Source organism: Monodelphis domestica, chromosome 5, assembly GCF_027887165.1.
Source record: "Monodelphis domestica isolate mMonDom1 chromosome 5, mMonDom1.pri, whole genome shotgun sequence".
NCBI classification, from domain to species: domain Eukaryota; kingdom Metazoa; phylum Chordata; class Mammalia; order Didelphimorphia; family Didelphidae; genus Monodelphis; species Monodelphis domestica.
This window is the reverse complement of record NC_077231.1, coordinates 80,652,438-80,671,063: the sequence shown is the minus strand read 5'-3', so window position 1 is coordinate 80,671,063 and position 18,626 is coordinate 80,652,438. Positions and strand designations below refer to the sequence as shown.

Sequence of the window (18,626 nt, the reverse complement as noted above, 5' to 3'; positions counted from 1 at the left end):
GATACAAATACAAGATATCCAGAGACAATTAAATAAATTTTCAAGCACAGTTATAAACTCAAATAAAAAGATAACTGAAAAAAATTGTTTTTTTTTAAAATATGGGAAGACATCAGCCAAAATTAAGATACCACAATAATCAGTAGGAAATAACAAAGAAAATCCTGCTATGGAGAATTCAATAAAATACCTGAAATAATCAACTGAATGGACCAGTTATTATAGTAGAAAACAGAATTATAGCCAATAATGGATCATCTGGAGAAAATAATAGTAGCAAAAAAAAATCACTAATCCAGTCATTTGGAAAATATATAGAATTAAGAGATGGACCTAAAGGGCAGATCACAATGCAGCAACTTCAAAATTTTCTGACAACTCAGAAATTTGAAGAAAATATGATAATTTTAATATAATAGTTCAGGAAATCAATTGAAACTTCCCAAAACTAACAAAAACAATGTCTGATGTATAGACTGAAAGAATTCAGAAGCTCTCAATGAAAAAGCATCCAAGGATCAACGTATCTTGATACAATATGATCTCTGACATTAAAATGAAGGGGAAAATTATTCAATCCACCATTAGAAAGAAGTTACCTATCAAAAATTAATTGGTATCAGAGAGAATTTCTCAATAAGGGCAAGGGATAATAAGAAAAACTAAAATATAACTAGTGTGAGATAAAGAAACTGAGGCCACAAAGGTAGAACTATCTGCCCAGAAAAAACCCAGGGTGCTATTTCAAGGTGAGAAATGGGCAGACACAACAGACAGAAAATTAACTCAACTTTTATGAACTGGAGGAAAATGCAGGCACTTCAAACCTTCTACAAGACATAAAATGCAAGCCTCCTACTCAAAAATATAAATATTTAAAACAATTTCAACTTTAAAATAAGCCAATTGCTAACAGTGTAAGAACTCTCAGAATTTGGTAGAAAGAAGAGGGGGGAGGGGAAAGTCTTTGAAAAATGTGGGAGGAGGAGGAACAGAAGAAAGCAGGGTGAGAAAGGGAATGAAATAAAGGAAAGCCCCAAACCAAAGTCCTATCTTTGAATAATAGTAAATTCCAGTTAAAGATGTCCACTTAGTTAAGGCAGCTAGTTGGCACATTGTAGAGCTCTGGGCCTAAAGATAAGACTCGTCTTCCTGAGTTCAAATCCATCCTCAGACACTCACTAGCTGTATGACCCTGTGTGCCTCAGTTTTCTTATCTGTCAAATTCGCTGGAGAAGAAAATGGCAAACCACTCCAGTATCTTTGCCAAAAAAAACCTCAAATGGATTTACAAATAGTCAGACACAACTAAACAACAAAAAATATAGTTTAATGTGATAAAGGGAATTTTTTGAAGGACATTGTTAAGCTTGAATTAATAATAAAAATAATAAATATAAGAGAATGTGCATGTTCTTCTCATTGAATTCATAAAAGACAGAGCTAATAATTATAAAACCAAATGAAAATGTACCAAACTCTTCAACAAAAACTAGAAGAAAAAGTAATTTTAAAAAACCATTGTCCCAACCATGCAGAAGAGTAATATTCAGAAATCAAGTGAGCTAAATAAATTAATGGCAACAAAATCAATGGGTTTTATTATACTCAGATAAAAAGATTTTCCACAACAACAAAAATCAATAGTTAAAATTAAATAAACAGATATCAGGAAGATATTTCCAGTATATTTCTCTTATTCTATAGTATATACATAGATGTATATCACACGCAGCTATATATGTCTCAGATCACTGCCTAAAACCCATTTGTTAAAGATTGATAAATTATATGACAGATATACAGTCTCTTGATGGAGCAATGGTCAAAGGCTGCAAACAATCAATTTTCCAAGAAAAAATACAAATTCTTAATAATTACAATGAAAAAGGATCAAACTCCCTTATTCTCAGAAAAATCCAGATGAAGACAACTAAAAGATATGACCACCAACATAGCAAAAATAAGAAAAAATTAGAAAATCTTAATGCTGGTGGAACTATAGGAAACAGATCCTCTGATACATTGTTAATGAGAACATATTGGTATAAACAGCAATCAATCAACAAACATTTATTAAGTATCTAGTACATGCCAGGTCCTTTCAGGAATACCTGTGAATATAAAGTAAGTCATAAAATTGAACCCCTCCTTTGACCTAGTAACTCCTTTCAAAAGCCTTTACACTCCAAATATCATCAAGAGGACCTATTGGCCCAGCCCCATTCACTTTACTTTCCTGCCATACTTGTATTCTCCCTTTGGAATGTCTGGGGCCATTTTGCTTTGAGCATTGATAGTTCGTTAAGTCTAGGGCATGGACTGTATCACTTTCTCACTTTTTGTATCTGGATCTTCAGTGTTCAGCACAGTGTCTAGCACTTGGTAATTCATCATTCATTCATCACTCCCACACTATTCACATTTATACAAAAACATTCATTCTACTTATTTGTTATAGGGAGAAATGTTATAAAAACACATGCTGGGGCAACTGGTGGCTCAATGGATAGAGAGCCAGACCTGGAGATGGGAAGTCCTGGGTTCAAATCTGGATTTAAATACTTCCTAGCTAAGTGATCCTGGGCAAATAATTTAATCTAATTGCCTAGCCCTTACTTCTCTTCTGCCTTGGAATTGATACTTAGGATCAACTCCTAAATTCCTAAAATAGGTGAGGGTTTTTTTTAGTAAATAAAAGCATATATCCAATAATTAGAGAATGCTGCATAAATTATTTCATTGATCTAGTAGGATAACATAATGGAATAAAAATGGGGTATAAAAAGAAAATGGGGGAAATTTTCTATTAAATGATTATAAAATGAGACCAGCAGAACCAGACCACGTCCTGCAACTTTCTTCTTAGAAAGGAAACACAATTCAAGCATCATAACCTCAGTCAGACTTAGAAAGTGTATTTCTTGAAAATTTCATTTCTGGTGCTCTGTTTTGGTTCTATACTACTAAAATGATGTTTTATTAAAATTATCTTCCATTGATTTTATGCTTATTTGGTTGTTTGCCTTTGTTAATAGTTGTTATCCAGGCAGCTGGGTGACAGCTAGAGAGCCAGGCCTAGAGTCAGGAGGACCTGGGTTTAAATCTGCTTCAGGCACATCCTATGTGATCCTGGGCAGCTCACCTAATTCCAATTGCCTATCTCTTGCCCTTCTGTCTTAGAGTTGTTACTGGGAAGAAAGCAGGGTTTTTTTTTAAGTAGTTATTATATCTTTAATAACATTTAAAAACTAACCAGACAAATGTTTAAGATTTCTACAAATATGCCAAATAATACATTCAGTCAAGTGTCTAGAACTTATAATTAGGAATGAGACCCCAAGTCCCTGGTGTGCACCAGCCACAAGTTCTCAAGCCTCAGCCCAGCCCAGCAACAAGGTCCCCACAGCAAGAAGCTTGGGACAAGGCCCCTTCTACCTTAGGAGCAGAGCCCAATTGTAACCTAAAGTTAAAGTTATGAAATAGGGTGGAAATTTTATTTTACAGAACTAAAAAAAATAATAAAGTTCATCTCAAAGAACAAATGTCAAGAATATAAAAGAAATTCATGGGAAAAAATGGGAAAGAAGGTGGCCTACTGTATTGTAAAGCTGTAATCATCAAAATAATCTGATAATGCTAAGAAATAGAATAATGGATGTGTGGAACATGTTCTGTACATAACACATGGTAGTAAAATTCATAGAATCTGGTGTCTGATAAAACCAAAGATCCAAGCGTTGGTGACAAGAACTCGCTATTTGACAAGAACTGCTGGGAAAACTGGAAAATAGTATGACAGATATTGGGTATAAACCAATATCTCACAGACTATACCAAGACAAAGTCAAAATGGGTATATGATTTAGTCATAAAGGGTGTTACCATAAGCAAATTAGGGGAGCAAGGAGTAGTTGTCAGATGTATGGATAAGGGAAGAATTTAGGACCAAACAACAGCTAGAGAACATGATAAGATATAAAATAGATCATTTTTAATATTAAAAAGATTCTGCACAAATAAAACCAATATAACCAAGATTAGAAGAAAATCAGAAAATGGGGGAGGAATTTTACAGTAAGTATCTTTGATAAAAGCCTCATCTCAAATATATAGAGAACTGAGTCAAATTTATAAGGATAAAAATCATTCTTTAACATCAAAATATGGTCAAACAATATGAATTGACAGCTTTAGGACAAAGAAATCAAGGCTACCTATAATGATGTGAAAAATGTTCTCAATGACAATTGATTAGAGAAATGTACATTAAAACAGTTCTAAGATAGCCACCTCAAACCTATCAGATTAGCTAATATAATAGAAAAGGAAAATAATAAATGTTGAGATAATTGGGACACAGATACATTATTGGTGGAATTGTGAACTGATCTAATCATTCTTTTGGGCAATTTGGAACTATGCTCAAAGGGCTATTAAACTGTGCATATCCTTTAATCCAGCATTACTACTTCTAGGTATGCTAAAGAGATTTTTTAAAAGAGAAAATATTTTGTATACAAAATATTTATAGTCTCTCTTTTTGTGGTGGCAAAGAATTAGAAATTGAAGGGATGCCCATCAGTTGGGGAAAAGCCGAAGAAGCTGTGGTATATGATTGTAATAGAATACTGTCATGCTGTAAGAAATAATAAGCAAGAAGGTTTCAGAAAAACCTGGAAAGACTTACATGAAATGATTCAAAGGGAAGTGAGCAAAACCAGGAGAATATTATACACAGAAAAAGCAATATTCTAAGAATGATCAACTGTGAATGGCTTAACTATTCTTAGCAATACAATGATCCAAAACAATTCCAAAGGATTCATATATCCACCTCCAGAGAAAGAACCAATGGTATCTGAATGCAGAGCAAAGCATACTATTTTTTACCTTTTTTTCTCATGTTTTTTCGTTTGTGTTTCCTTTTACATAACTAATTAAATACATTTTGCATGAATGCATTTGTATAACCTATATAAAATTGCTTACCATCATGATCTTATCCACCATGTCCCCTCAGAACAAAAGAGATAGCCCAGAACTCTGTACTCAAGACCCTTGGGAAAAGCCATGACCTGACTATTTCCAGCCCAGGCCCTGATGCCATCATTGAACAGAACACTCACAGGGGAAAAGGAGCCCATCTTCTTTTCCATCATCATTGCCAATTGTTGACCAACTACTCCCAATGTGCAGGCAAGCCCAAGATGTCTGGAAGATAAAGGAGACTGCCCTTCCTTACCCAATCCTAGTACAACCCAAGACCAAAAGTCTTGTTTTCAACCTTGGCCCAATAGACATCATCCTAGGCACTAACCGCTATAAACAGGCAACCTGGTCACTGCTCCTGCAAGGGCTGCAGTCAAAGCTACTGAAGACCCAGCAATGAAAATTCTTACCTCTGTCCAAAGTTCTTGGCTCTATCAAATGGTTCAACAACAGAAACTGATAGAATTTTATTAGTGAAAATTACATTCAAACCAATGCATTATCATTTGCTTTGCTGGTGCGCCCTAAGGACTACAGGATGTTTCCATCTGACTTGTAAGTGAAATTTTCCAAGTATTGTCTCCCCCATTAGAATGTGGGCTCCTGGAGAGCAGGAAATTGTCTTACTCTCCAGAGTTTAGCATAGAGCTTTGCACCTAATACTTTTTCATGCATGCATTCATTCATTGAAGCAATCTTTACCTTGCTACCTAATAACATGACTCTTGGCAATAATCATACAATACAAATAATCATACAACTATTAAAAGACCAAAGCTCAAAAGGTAGCATTATTAACTATTACTCTACTTAAATTTGGTACCTGTTTAAAGCCACAAGATGGAAAGGAAAGTATTACTTCATCATTGTCTATATAAAGCTTATTTGTACATAAAGGTACTATGCTGGGAAAAAATTCAGACTCAGATTTCTATGACTTTCAAGCTATTGCTATGCTAGCTAAATTATGTTATTTCATACAAATGAATAAGGAATTGAGCAAATGTGTGTGTGAGGAGATGAGGGGAAAAAGGGAGGAAGGGAGAGGAAGGCAGAAAGAGAAGGATAGACAGGGGAAGAGAGGAGAAAGAGGAGGAGGAGGGAGAAAGAAGAGGAAGGGAAGGAGGAAGGGAGAGAAAGGCAGATGGGAAAATGTGAGGAAGGAAAGGCATACACATACACGGTGTTTAAGCTTTGATAACTTAAAATTGCACTAAGATTTTTGAGCCATCCAGTATATAGCCTCAATTTTTTATTATAATAGTATAGAGAAAGAGACCCCAGGGAAGAAGTTCTCTCTACCAGTGTCAATGCACCACTGCTCTTAGAGTTGCCTCTGGGGCACTGAGATTAAGTAATTCAGCCAGGGTCATATGGTTGGTGTGAATCAGAGTCCTAATTTGAGCTCCTCCTGGTCTTCCCAAATTGAAGACCCAATCTACTACACTATAGTTTAAAATCCATAATAAGAACTCAATCCGTCTCTAAAATGCTGAATATATATAAGAAAGACAAATCACATCAAGCTCATTTGCTTTTAAATTCTGTACAAAAGATAAGATGCACAATTTATAGGCATAGAAAGAACTTAAAAAATGTAGACCATGACAATTGTGACCACTTGCAAAGTACCCAAACAAGAAAAATAAAGTTCCAGAAAAACTTCCTTATGGTTCAAGATTTATGTGATTTAGAAAATATAAAAAACAAATTTCAAGGAAGCATACATACTTTTCCAAATCTGGCAATTCAGAAAGTGAGAGATGCTTGACAAAATAATCTTGCAGAATACCTTTTTTCTTTGATTTTGACTTCCCAATTGATACATCTGTAGTCTTGGAAGAGAAAAAAAAAACACAGCCAATTATGTTACAGACCAAAGAAACTTTCAATATAGTGGCTTGGGCATATTTATAAAGCTAACATACCAGAGACTTCTATATCCACTACTTTCATCAAAGAGCAAACTGGAGATTTATGTCAAAAAGTGTTTCCCAGAGTTCACTATTTGGCAAAAATTTGAATCATTTCAGTAGGGAGGAGGGATTAGAGAGTAGACCAAGGAATAATAGAAGAAAGCTACAGAAAGGCAGATTTCAGTTCAAAACAAAGACAACTTCCTAATTATTAGAGCTGTACAAAAGGGGCATAGACTTGGTAAAATGATGATCCTAGAAGGAACCAGTACAACATTCTTCACACACAAGAACATCTCCATCCATAGGGAATCTCTCTGGCCTCCACTCAGACTGTGTTCCGGGTCTGCTAATACTGTTGGAAGCACGTGACTCTATCATATGCAGCTCTCAGTATTAATAATTAATAATAATAAGCTGGACAATATACAAGTTTATCTACCTCTTTTGGTAGGTGATTTCTTTCCCAGGAGATCAAACATGAATGTGAGCCACACCAATACACACACACACACACACACACACACACACACACACACACATATAGTTACCGAGACAATTATATATATGACCATGTATAATTGTCTTGGTAACTAAACTCAAATGAAATTCAGAAGGAATTAGACAAGACAGAACCAGGCTGTAATTGAATGGAATAAATCACCTACCAATGCCTAAAAATAAGGAGAGAATGATGCTACCCACTAAAGGGCAAGTAGAGATAGTTTTCTGAGAGTCAGAAAGCTTGGTGGATTCCCAGAGCACCTTCATATGTTGAGTTGAGGATAAAGGTTGGGGTAAAAGTGACTTTTCCTTGCTAACGTATATGAGGAGGTTACAGTACCTTCTGAGGGAGAGTCACATTTATTAATTATTACCAAATCAAAATGGAGGAGAGGGAGGAAGGGAGAGAGAGAGAAGGAAGAAGGAAGGAAGGAAGGAAGGAAGGAAGGAAGGAAGGAAGGAAGGAAGGAAGGAAGGAAGGAAGGAAGGAAGGAAGGAAGGAAGGAAGGAAGGAAGGAAGGAAGGAAGGAAGGAAGGAAGGAAGGAAGGAAGGAAGGAAGGAAGGAAGGAAGGAAGGAAGGAAGGAAGGAAGGAAAGAAGGAAGGAAAGAAGGAAGGAAGGAAGGAAGGAAGGGAATTCAGAACTTAGTTTACTTAACAAATCAACAAAAGAAACACTGCCATGTATTATGGTATATAGTGATAACGTTATACCTCCACTAGTTAGAGAAGTACCATTTTAAATGGGAAAAATCCCATTTTTAAATTTAATTTTGTATTATTTATTATTTTTATTATATTATATATAATACACAATATATAATATATTATTTATTGTTAAGTATTATACTAATATATTGTTGTGTATAATATATTATGCATTATATAATATATTCTATTATTATATTAAATTATTACTTTAAATTTGAAAACCCATTTTTAAAAATGTACATGTCTCTTGTGAATTTAAATAGCTGTACCAGCTCTCCTTTTTTGACATTGCTCTATTTTATTGTCAAAAATAAGATTCATGGTAGAAACACCTTTGGATTTTCCCCATTGTGTCCATAAACTGCTCTTAGGATTAAATGAAGAAGAGAATTGCTGCTCTTTGTGGATGCTATGATGATATATTTAGAGAATCCCAGAGAATCAATTTAAAAACTAGATGAAATAATAAATAACTTTAGCAAAGTTGCAGGATACAAATAAACCCACATAAATCATCATTATTTCTATTTCCAACAAAGTCCAACAGCAAGAGTTAGAAAAAGAAATTCCTGTTAAAATCACTCTACACAACATAAGATACCTGGAAATCTATTTGCAAAGACAAATGAACATGAACACAGTTACAAAACTCTTTTTACACAATATTAGATTTAAACAATTGAAAAAAACATCAATTGCTCATGACTAGGCTGAGCCAATATAATAAAAATGACAATTCTACCTAAATTATTCAGTGCCATACCAATCAAACTACCAAAAACTATTTTGTAGAACTAGAAAAAATAACAACAAAAATATCTGGAAGAACATAAGATCAAGAATATCAAGGGAATTGATGAAAAAAAAAGTAAAGGATTGTGGCCTTGCAGTACCAGATCTTAAACTGTAATAAAGCAGTAATCATCAAAACAATCTAGTAATGGCTAAGAAACAGAATGGTGGGTGGATCAGTGGAATAGATTAGAGGTAAGTGATATTAGCAATCTAGTGTTTGATAAACCCAAAGATCCCAGCTTTTGGTACAACTCACTATTTGACAAAAACTGCTGGGAAAACTGGAAAATGGTATGGCAAAAATTAAGTATAGATCAATATCTCACACCTGATATCAAGAAAAGGTCAAAATGTGCATATGATTTAGACATAAAGTGTGATATTATAAGTATATTAGGGAAATATAGAATAGTTTCCCTGGCAGATCTATGGAGAAGGGAAGAATTTATGACCAAAAAAGAGATAGAGAACATTACAAGACATAAAATGAATAATTTTTATTATATTAATTTATAACTTTTCTATACAAATAAAACCAATGTAACCAAAGTTAGAAGATAAACAACAAATTGGCAACAAAAAAAAGAAATTTGTAGCAAATAGCTCTGATAAAAGTCTAATTTCTCAAGTCTATAGAAAACAAAGTCAAATTTATAAGAAACAAGTCATTTCCCAATTGAAAAATGGTCAAAGGATATGAATAAACAGTCTTCAGATGAAGAAATCAAAGCTATCAATAATCATATGAAAAAATATTTTAAATATCTCTTGATTAGAGAAATACAAATTGAAACAACTCTGAGGTACCATCTCACACCTATCAGACTAGCTAATATGACAGTAAAAGAAAATGATAAATGTTGGAGCGAAGTTTGGCAAATGCAGGATACTCATAGATTGCTGGTAGAGTTGTGAACTGATCCAACCGTTCTGGAAGACAATGTGGAAGGAACTATGCCCAAAGGGCTGTAAAACAAGGTATACCCTTCAAAGGGAGGTGGGAAGGAGACAATTTAGAGCATATGACTGAAAAACTTATGTGAAAATGTATTACATTTAATTGGTAAAAAATGAAATAAAATCTTTTAAAAATGTGAAACCAGAGTGATATTTACTTTTTGAATCTCCATGGCAGCTGCCTTGTATTTCTTTGGTTCTTCATTAGATGGAAGAGTGTGAAGAACTGGAGATCTCCTTACTCCAAGTAAACTGGCATTTCTCCTAATTTAGAAATAAAATGTTAGTCATAGCCTCAGGAGTTGTTAGGAAAACTCTACCTGTCCTATTGATATATTCATAAACAATTGCTCCCAAAGTATTTCTGATCACTCAGATCATACAAGAAATTTATTTAGAACTGGATGATCCATCCAATCATTTAATTTATACAAGAAATTTCTCCAGAAATTAATGGACGATTCAGCTATTGCCCCACTGATAATGCAAATTCAGTTGACTATAGAAAAGGAGATTTTTCACTACTCAAGAAAGGATAAGAGAGGTGTTTGTAAAAAATTTATGCATGATATTGTGTTAGATTATGTGATGTAACACATAATATATTAACAGAGTGCCTCACACTTATTAGGAATTTAAGAAAATATTTACTGATAATGGGGGGAAAGGGGGAGGAATCCCTGAATTATCCATGGCCTCGACATCTTATTTGGGAGATGGGTTTCTTTGTTTTGATAATCAAACATTAGTTAGAATGATCTATTATTATGGTCCACTAGAAAAAGAAAACGAAGGGTTAGATTTCTCAGTATTGACATTACATGTACCTTTTAAGGAAGAGTTGAACTGAAAATGCCAATTCCACCACATAGTGAAATTTCTCTTCAATAAGACATTTTGTCATAACTTGAACAAAGAATTCCAGAAAACGAGGTTTACTCTTGAATTTCATTACTGCATAAAGAATAGAAATTGACATGTTATTATAGGGATATGTCAGGGACTTGGTGGGGTGAATGCAACTAAGGTAGCTGAGTGGAAAGAATGTGAGGTCTGGAGTTGGGAAGTCCTGGGTTTAAATCTGGCCTCAAATACTTCCTAGCTGTGTGACCCTGGGCAAGTCACTTAACTAGCCCCTTACCTCCTCCTTTCAATCAGCCTAATTCTTTCTTTTTAAACCCATACTTTCTGTTAGAATTTATACTAAGTATCATTTCCAAAGCAGAAGAGCAGTAAGCACTAGGCAATTTGAGTTAAGTAGCTTGACCTAAGAAGTGTCTAAGGCCAGATTTAAACTCAGGATTTCCCATCTCCAGACCTGACTCTCTACCCACTGAGCCACTTACCTGCACCCAGCCTAATACTTTTAAGTAGAAATTAAGCATTGAGAAGGCTGAATATTGGAGAAAAATATTGTGTCCACTTTCTCAATAATAAAATTCATTATCAAAATGTGGGGTTCCATAGAGGTCCCCCAAGCCTTTGCAGTTGGTATGTGTTGGCCAGTGTCCCTTCTGTATCATAAAACCAACAGCAAACCCTGCCCCCGGTGGGTAAATGTTCAGCTGGAATGTTGAGCTTCCAAAGCAAATCAGAAGGAACCAAAAGGCATTTACCTTCCCTCATCGCAGTTTTGAGAGTCCAAGTTAGAATTATTGGGTAGAGGAAAAAGGGATCTTCTGTTCCTGTGAGCTCATACATGGGACCTAAATTTAAAAAATGCAAACAAACACAAAGTTAAACATCTAAGTAATATGAAAGCAAAGATGGATAAATTATTTCTTGGGATGACAAAGAAGGAAAGCTCAGACATCTTCATTTCACGTAATGTATTTTAAAGTATAATTTTATTTCAGGAGAGTTTTCAAGACAAAAAGAACCCAGTGAGCTTTTAGCTATTAGAGTGTGTTATTTTCAGGCCAATGGAGAATCTCCAATTATGTTAAATGAAGTTTTATGGGGGAAATATTCTCCCTGCTGAATATAACTGAAGTTAAGACTTAGGAGCCCCCAAACTATAATGGTGTCGCTAATATAAATTTTAACACGAGGAGGGACAGTTTGACCAAGAGGATAGAATGCTAACCCTCAGAGTCAGGAGAAGCTGGGGCCAAGTCATAGATCTAATATTTACTTGCTGAGCAACAAACTCCTAACAAATGCTTACTCTCTCTTCTCTTGAGTTTCTCCATATTTATTCATGGCACCTAACTCACATGATTGTTGGTTCAAAGGAGATTTGAGTCAAGAGCTTTATATACTTTAAAGGGCTATCTAAATAAATGTCAGATACTAAAATTGTAGAGGAGGGGAGAAATTAGGCTTTATTGTACCTAATTAGAATTCCCATTTTATTTATATTGCTACTGTGATTAGCTCATGTTTCTAAAAGATAATTAATTTTTTTAATGTTCTTTTCCTCAATTAACAAGTAATTATTCTCTTTCACATACACACTCACTCACACACACACTTTACCATCTCCACTGGGGATAGGAGAAAGAGAAATCAGACCTATAATAAATATTCACAATTACAACACAAGTTCCTCATTGGCCTATTCAAAAATATGTTTCATTCAATACATTTGTTTTGAAGGTGTTTTATGTTTATTTGTTTGACATTTATTTATTGTGAACCCAATTCTTTTTCTTTTTTTTTCAACCCTTGTCTTCTGTCTTAAATGGGTACTAAGTACCAGTTCTAAGGTAGAAGATCCAGGAAGGGCTAGAGAATTGAGATTAAGTGGCTTGCCCAGGATCACCTGGCTAGAAAGTATCTAAGACCACATTTGAACTCAATTCCTCTGATTCAGATGCCTAGCTCTTTCCACTCTTCTACCTTGGAATTGATTCATAGTATATAGGTTCTAAGATAAAAGGTAAGGGTCAAAAAAAAAATGTTAGGAAGTGTCTTCGTCCATATATTCAGAGCTGAACCTATTTCAAAGGAGAACAGCACACTGACCTAAAATTCAACTTCTTCTCCAGTTCCTGTTGAAATAAATCCTTTGTGTCCATTCCTACTGTTCCACTGCCCTTCCCATAGATTCCCAGATAGATTCCCAAATAGAAAAAGAATACAGCAAAGCCCATTACTTTGTTTCGTCAGTTTGAGTAGTTGAGCTTCCATGACGTTGAGCTGCTCGCTGATTTTGTCCAGTATGGCAATCTGTCCCTTGACCCTCTTGATTCTCTTGGTTGAGTAGGCCTAGGAGCATACCAATCAGAGACTCCATCAGTCACACTCTAGGCCAAACATTTCCTCCAAACCAGAGAAAATATCTTCAAAATCAGGTTTTTGCATTTGAGAAAAGAAACAAAGATTTAGAAGGCTTAACAAAATAAAAAACATAGCTGGTACTTCAGGAGTGGATAGAACATTCCTTCTGGGGGGGGATGTAAACATCTTTTATAAAATTATAGATCTAGAGTTGGAAAAGACCTCCTAGGTCATCCAGGACAACCTCTTCATTTTATAAAAGAGGAAACTGAGTCTAAAAGCTGTTAAGTGATTTGCCCAAGATCACAGAGATGGTAAATAGCAAGTCTGAAATTTCAACCCAAATTCTCCGACTCCAAATGTAATGCTATTTTCACTAAAAGGTCAGGCTGGGGGGACCAGAACATGCAACTCAAGGACAATATAAAGGAGAGGAGCTCCATGGGAACTGTTGGTCTCAATTAGGTGTTTGGCCTTCTACTCTCTACTACAGGACTGGGTTTTTTGGTTTTGGAATGCTCTTGCCTCAGTGAATTATGGATCTCCTGGAGGCAAAGGGTCATATTCTCCAGTCCAATGAGTGTCTAATAGCAGAATCTAAACCTTGGATCTAATTTGGGGCTTCCTGATCAGATCAAGAGGTCTTTAAAATGCAAAAATCTGAAATAGGATACTAGCAAAAAGACTCCAGCAAGTCATCACAAGGGTTATCCACTACGATCAGGTAGGATTCATACCAGGAATGCAAGGATGACTCAATATTAGGAAAACCATCCACATAATTGACCATATAAACAAGCAAACTAACAAAAATCACATGATTATCTCAATAGATGCAGAAAAAGCCTTTGACAAAATACAATACCCATTCCTATTGAAAACACTAGAAAGTATAGGAATAGAAGGCCCTTTCCTAAAAACAATAAACAGTATATACCTAAAACCATCAGCAAACACCATCTGCAATGGGGAAAAACTCAAAGCCTTCCCAATAAGATCAGGAGTCAAACAAGGATGCCCATTATCACCTTTATTATTTAATATTGTCCTAGAAACACTAGCAGTAGCAATTAGAGAAGAAAAAGAAATTGAAGGTATTAAAATTGTCAATGAGGAGACCAAGCTGTCACTCTTTGCGGATGATATGATGATTTACTTAAAGAATCCTAGGGAATCAACCAAAAAGCTAATCGAAATAATAAAGACAAACACAGGAACTATATGAACACAACTACAAAACACTCTCCACACAATTAAAACTAGATCTAAACAATCGGAAAAACATTGATTGCTCATGGGTGGGATGAGCTAACATAATAAAAATGACCATCCTACCCAAACTTATCTATCTATTTAGTGCCATACCCATTGAATTACCAAAAAACTATTTTACTGAATTAGAGAAAAACATAACAAAGTTCATTTGGAAGAATAAACGATCAAGGATATCCAGGGAAATAATGAAAAAAAAATACAAAGGAAGGGGGCCTTGCAGTCCCAGATCTCAAACTATATTACAAAGCAGTGGTCATCAAAACAATTTGGTATTGGCTAAGAGACAGAAAGGAGGATCAGTGGAATAGACTTGGGGTAAATGACCTCAGCAACACAATCTATGACAAACCCAAAGACCCCAGCTTTTGGGACAAAAATCCAGTATTTGATAAAAACTGCTGGGAAAATTGGAAGACAGTGTGGGAGAGATTAGATTTGGATCAGCATCTCACACCCTACACCAAGATAAACTCAGAATGGGTGAATGACTTGAATATAAAGAAGGAAACTATAAGTAAATTAGGTGAACACAGAATAGTATACATGTCAGACCTTTGGGAAGGGAAAGACTTTAAAACCAAGCAAGACATAGAAAGAGTCACAAAATGCAAAATAAATAATTTTGACTACATCAAATTAAAAAGTCTTTGTACAAACAAAACCAATATAACTAAAATCAAAAGGGTAGCAACAAGTTGTGAAACAATCTTCATAACAAAAACCTCTGACAAAGGTCTAATTACTCAAATCTATAAAGAGCTAAACCAGTTGTACAAAAAATCAAGCCATTCTCCAATTGATAAATGGGCAAGGGACATGAATAGGCAATTTTCAGTTAAAGAAATCAAAACTATTAATAAGCACATGAAAAAGTGTTCTAAAGCTCTTATAATCAGAGAGATACAAATCAAAACAACTCTGAGGTATCACCTCACACCTAGTAGATTGGTCAACATGACAGCAAAGGAAAGTAATGAATGCTGGAGGGGATGTGGCAAAGTGGGGACATTAATTCATTGCTGGTGGAGTTGTGAATTGATCCAACCATTCTGGAGGGCAATTTGGAACTATGCCCAAAGGGCGATAAAAGACTGTCTGCCCTTTGATCCAGCTATAGCACTGCTGGGTTTGTACCCCAAAGAGATAATAAGGAAAAAGACTTGTACAAGAATATTCATAGCTGTGTTCTTTGTGGTGGCAAAAAATTGGAAAATGAAGGGATGCCCTTCAATTGGGGAACGGCTGAACAAATTGTGGTATATGTTGGTGATGGAATACTATTGTGCTCAAAGGAATAATAAAGTGGAGGAATTCCATGGAGACTGGAACAACCTCCAGGAAGTGATGCAGAGTGAGAGGAGCAGAACCAGGAGAACATTGTACACAGAGACTGATACACTGTGGTACAAGAGAATGTAATGGACTTCTCCATTAATGGCTTTACAATGTATCTGAACAATCTGCAGGGATCTATGAGAAAAAAAAAAACTATCCTCAAGCAGAGGACAAACTGAGGGAGTAAAAACACTGAGGAAAAGCAACTGCTTGACTACAGAGGTTGAGGGGACATGATGGAGGAGAGATGCTAAATGAGTGCCCTAATGCAAATACCAACAACAAGGAAATGGGTTCAGAGCAAGGACACATGTGATACCTAGACGAATCATGTGTCAGCTAGGGGAGGAGTGGCGGGGGGTGGGGGGGAGGGGGAGGAGGAAAAGAAAATGATCTGTTTCCAATGAATAATGTATGAAAATGACCAAATAAAATAATGTTTTAAAAACTAAAAAAAAAAGAGGTCTTTAAAATGAAAATGTGAAGAGGGAAGAAGGTAAATGAAAAACAGCTCAATATTTTAATAAGCCAGAGTTTAAAAAGTAATGGGAATACATAGGAAGAATAGCACTCTCTAGAGACACTATATACCAAGATAAGGTCAAGATTTAGATATAAAGAATGATACCATAAATAAATTAGGAGAAAATAGTTTACCTGGCAGATCTATGAAGAAGAGGAAGAATTTGTGCCCAAACAAAAGATAGGGAGCATTATAAGATGTAAAATGAATAATCTTAAGTATATTAAATTTAAACAAATAAAACCAGTGTAATTAACAGTAAAAGGCAAACAACAAACTGGCAAAAAAAATGTATAACAAATCTATCTAATAAAGGTCTAATTTCCCAAATCTATAGAAAACAAAATCAAATTTATAAGAATGCAAGTCATTCCCCAATTGACAAATGGTCAGAGGATATGAACAAGTAATTTTCAGATGAAGAAATCAAAGTTATTAATAATTATATGAAAAAATATTCTAAATCACTCTTGATTAGAGAAATGGAAATTAAAATGGTGCTGAGGTATCACCTCACACCTATCAGATTGGCCAAGATGACTGTAAAGGAAAGTGATAAATGTTAGATGAAATACTAATTCTGAGTTGTGAGCTGATCTAACCATTTTGGAGAGGAATTTGTAACTATGGGCAAAGGGCCATAAAATTGATGATACCCTTTGATCCTGCAATACCACTATTAGGTCTGTATCCAAAAGAGATTGTAAGCTCTTTTTGTGGTGGCAAAGAATTGGAAAGGGAGGGGATGTCCATCAGTTGGGGAATGGCTGAATAAATAGTTAATACATGTTGGTGATGGAATACTATTGTGTTATAGGAAATGATAAGCAAGATTATTTCAGAAAAATCTAGAAAGATCTACAGGAATTGATGCAGAGAGAAATGAGTAGAATCAGGATCAGATAATGCAATGACCTGGGACAATTTTGAAGGATTTATGATGAGGAATGCTATCCACCTCCAGACAAAGAGCTGTTGGAGTTGAATGGATGCATATCAAAGCATCCTATCTTTCATAGCCGTGTATTTATGGTTTTATTTGGGGGGGTTGGTTTTGTCTGAATATGCCCTTATGACAACAACCAATATGGAAGTGGGTTTTCATGATAATGCATGTATGGTCCAGATCAAATTGCTTACCATCTCCAAGTGGGGAGAGGGAAGGCACAGAGGGAGACAGTTTGGATCTTATGATTTAGAAAAATGTACATTGAAAATTATTATTACATTTAATTAAAAAATAAAATATTTGAATTTTTAAAAAATCAGAAAAAAAGAATACCACAGGAGTAAATATCCTGTAATTCAAATATGAAAATAATTTAGAAATAGGGGCAGAAATAATACTTAAACACTCCAATGCTTATATACCATTGTTCATAGTGTAGATATTGCAAATTAGCTAGAAATTTTAATGTAAAGAGAGAAACCATGGTTTCATGATATCCCTAAGTAGTGGTGAGTGTCTAGTCAAATATGAATAATTTGAGTTGTCATAAACATTCAACCCAATAAGGGGCCAACACATGTATATGTGTCTACTATAATGTATACCGCTTAACCCGTTGGTTTGCCAACTTTTAGCAATGAAGGAACTCTCCAACTTAAAAGTTTGGTAGGGGGCAGCTGGGTAGCTCAGTGGATTGAGAACCATGCCTAGAGATGGGAGGTCCTAGGTTCAAATCTGGCCTCAGCCACTTCCTAGCTGTGTGACCCTGGGCAAGTCACTTGACCCCCATTGCCTAGCCCTTACCACTCTTCTGCCTTGGAGCCAATACACAGTATTGACTTCAAGACGGAAGGTAAGGGTTTAAAAAAAAAAAAGTTTGGTAGTACTCTTGCAGTAAAATGCTTTTAAAATAGCTAATAAAAATAAATTATAAGTGATTAAAAGCTTACATGTTCAAATCTTTTTTTCCTAACCCTAACAAAATTAGAAATATAATTTTGGATATGATTGCCTGACATTAATAAGTGATTTATATTTGGAAATATGAGTGTGAGAGTTCACACTTCTAATTTTCAGTTTCTTCTTTAAGTGACAACACAACTAATAGAAACAACCTAAATGAATACTGGTTTATATGTAAGTTGAGAAATGAAGAGTTTCTTGGTTTTTTCTTTTTGTTTTCTAATTTTAAGTACTGCTCATAAATTCCTTCTTACAAATCAAAACAGAAAGCACTAGAGTTTTCCTATCTTTTCAAACTATTTGATTTTATCCAATTATCCATAAAGGGTGCTGATGCAGAGGAATCCAATTTTAAAAATTCAAATATGGGCATCAGTTATCTTACACACACCAATCAATCTGCACTAAAAATTATTGGGTACTTTTGACAACTGATTCTAAACTAAGTAACCAACTTCTCAAATTAATGGATCATTTTGCTTTTT

The 18,626-nt window shown here is 35.0% G+C and overlaps 1 protein-coding gene across 6 annotated transcripts in view; it reads right to left on the bottom strand.

Moving 5' to 3' along the window:
• Window positions 1-18,626, bottom strand: part of CFAP54 (cilia and flagella associated protein 54) — a 377,407-nt gene that overhangs the window by 253,689 nt on the left and 105,092 nt on the right. For all 6 annotated transcript variants that reach the window (XM_007503244.3, XM_016425734.2, XM_016425736.2 and 3 more), the window contains 5 exons: window positions 12,973-13,084; window positions 11,491-11,580; window positions 10,702-10,828; window positions 10,033-10,138; window positions 6,724-6,827 (listed from right to left, as the gene is read on the bottom strand). In XM_007503244.3, the coding sequence (XP_007503306.2) occupies window positions 6,724-6,827; window positions 10,033-10,138; window positions 10,702-10,828; window positions 11,491-11,580; window positions 12,973-13,084 (539 nt within the window). The remainder of the gene's footprint in view (window positions 1-6,723; window positions 6,828-10,032; window positions 10,139-10,701; window positions 10,829-11,490; window positions 11,581-12,972; window positions 13,085-18,626) is intronic.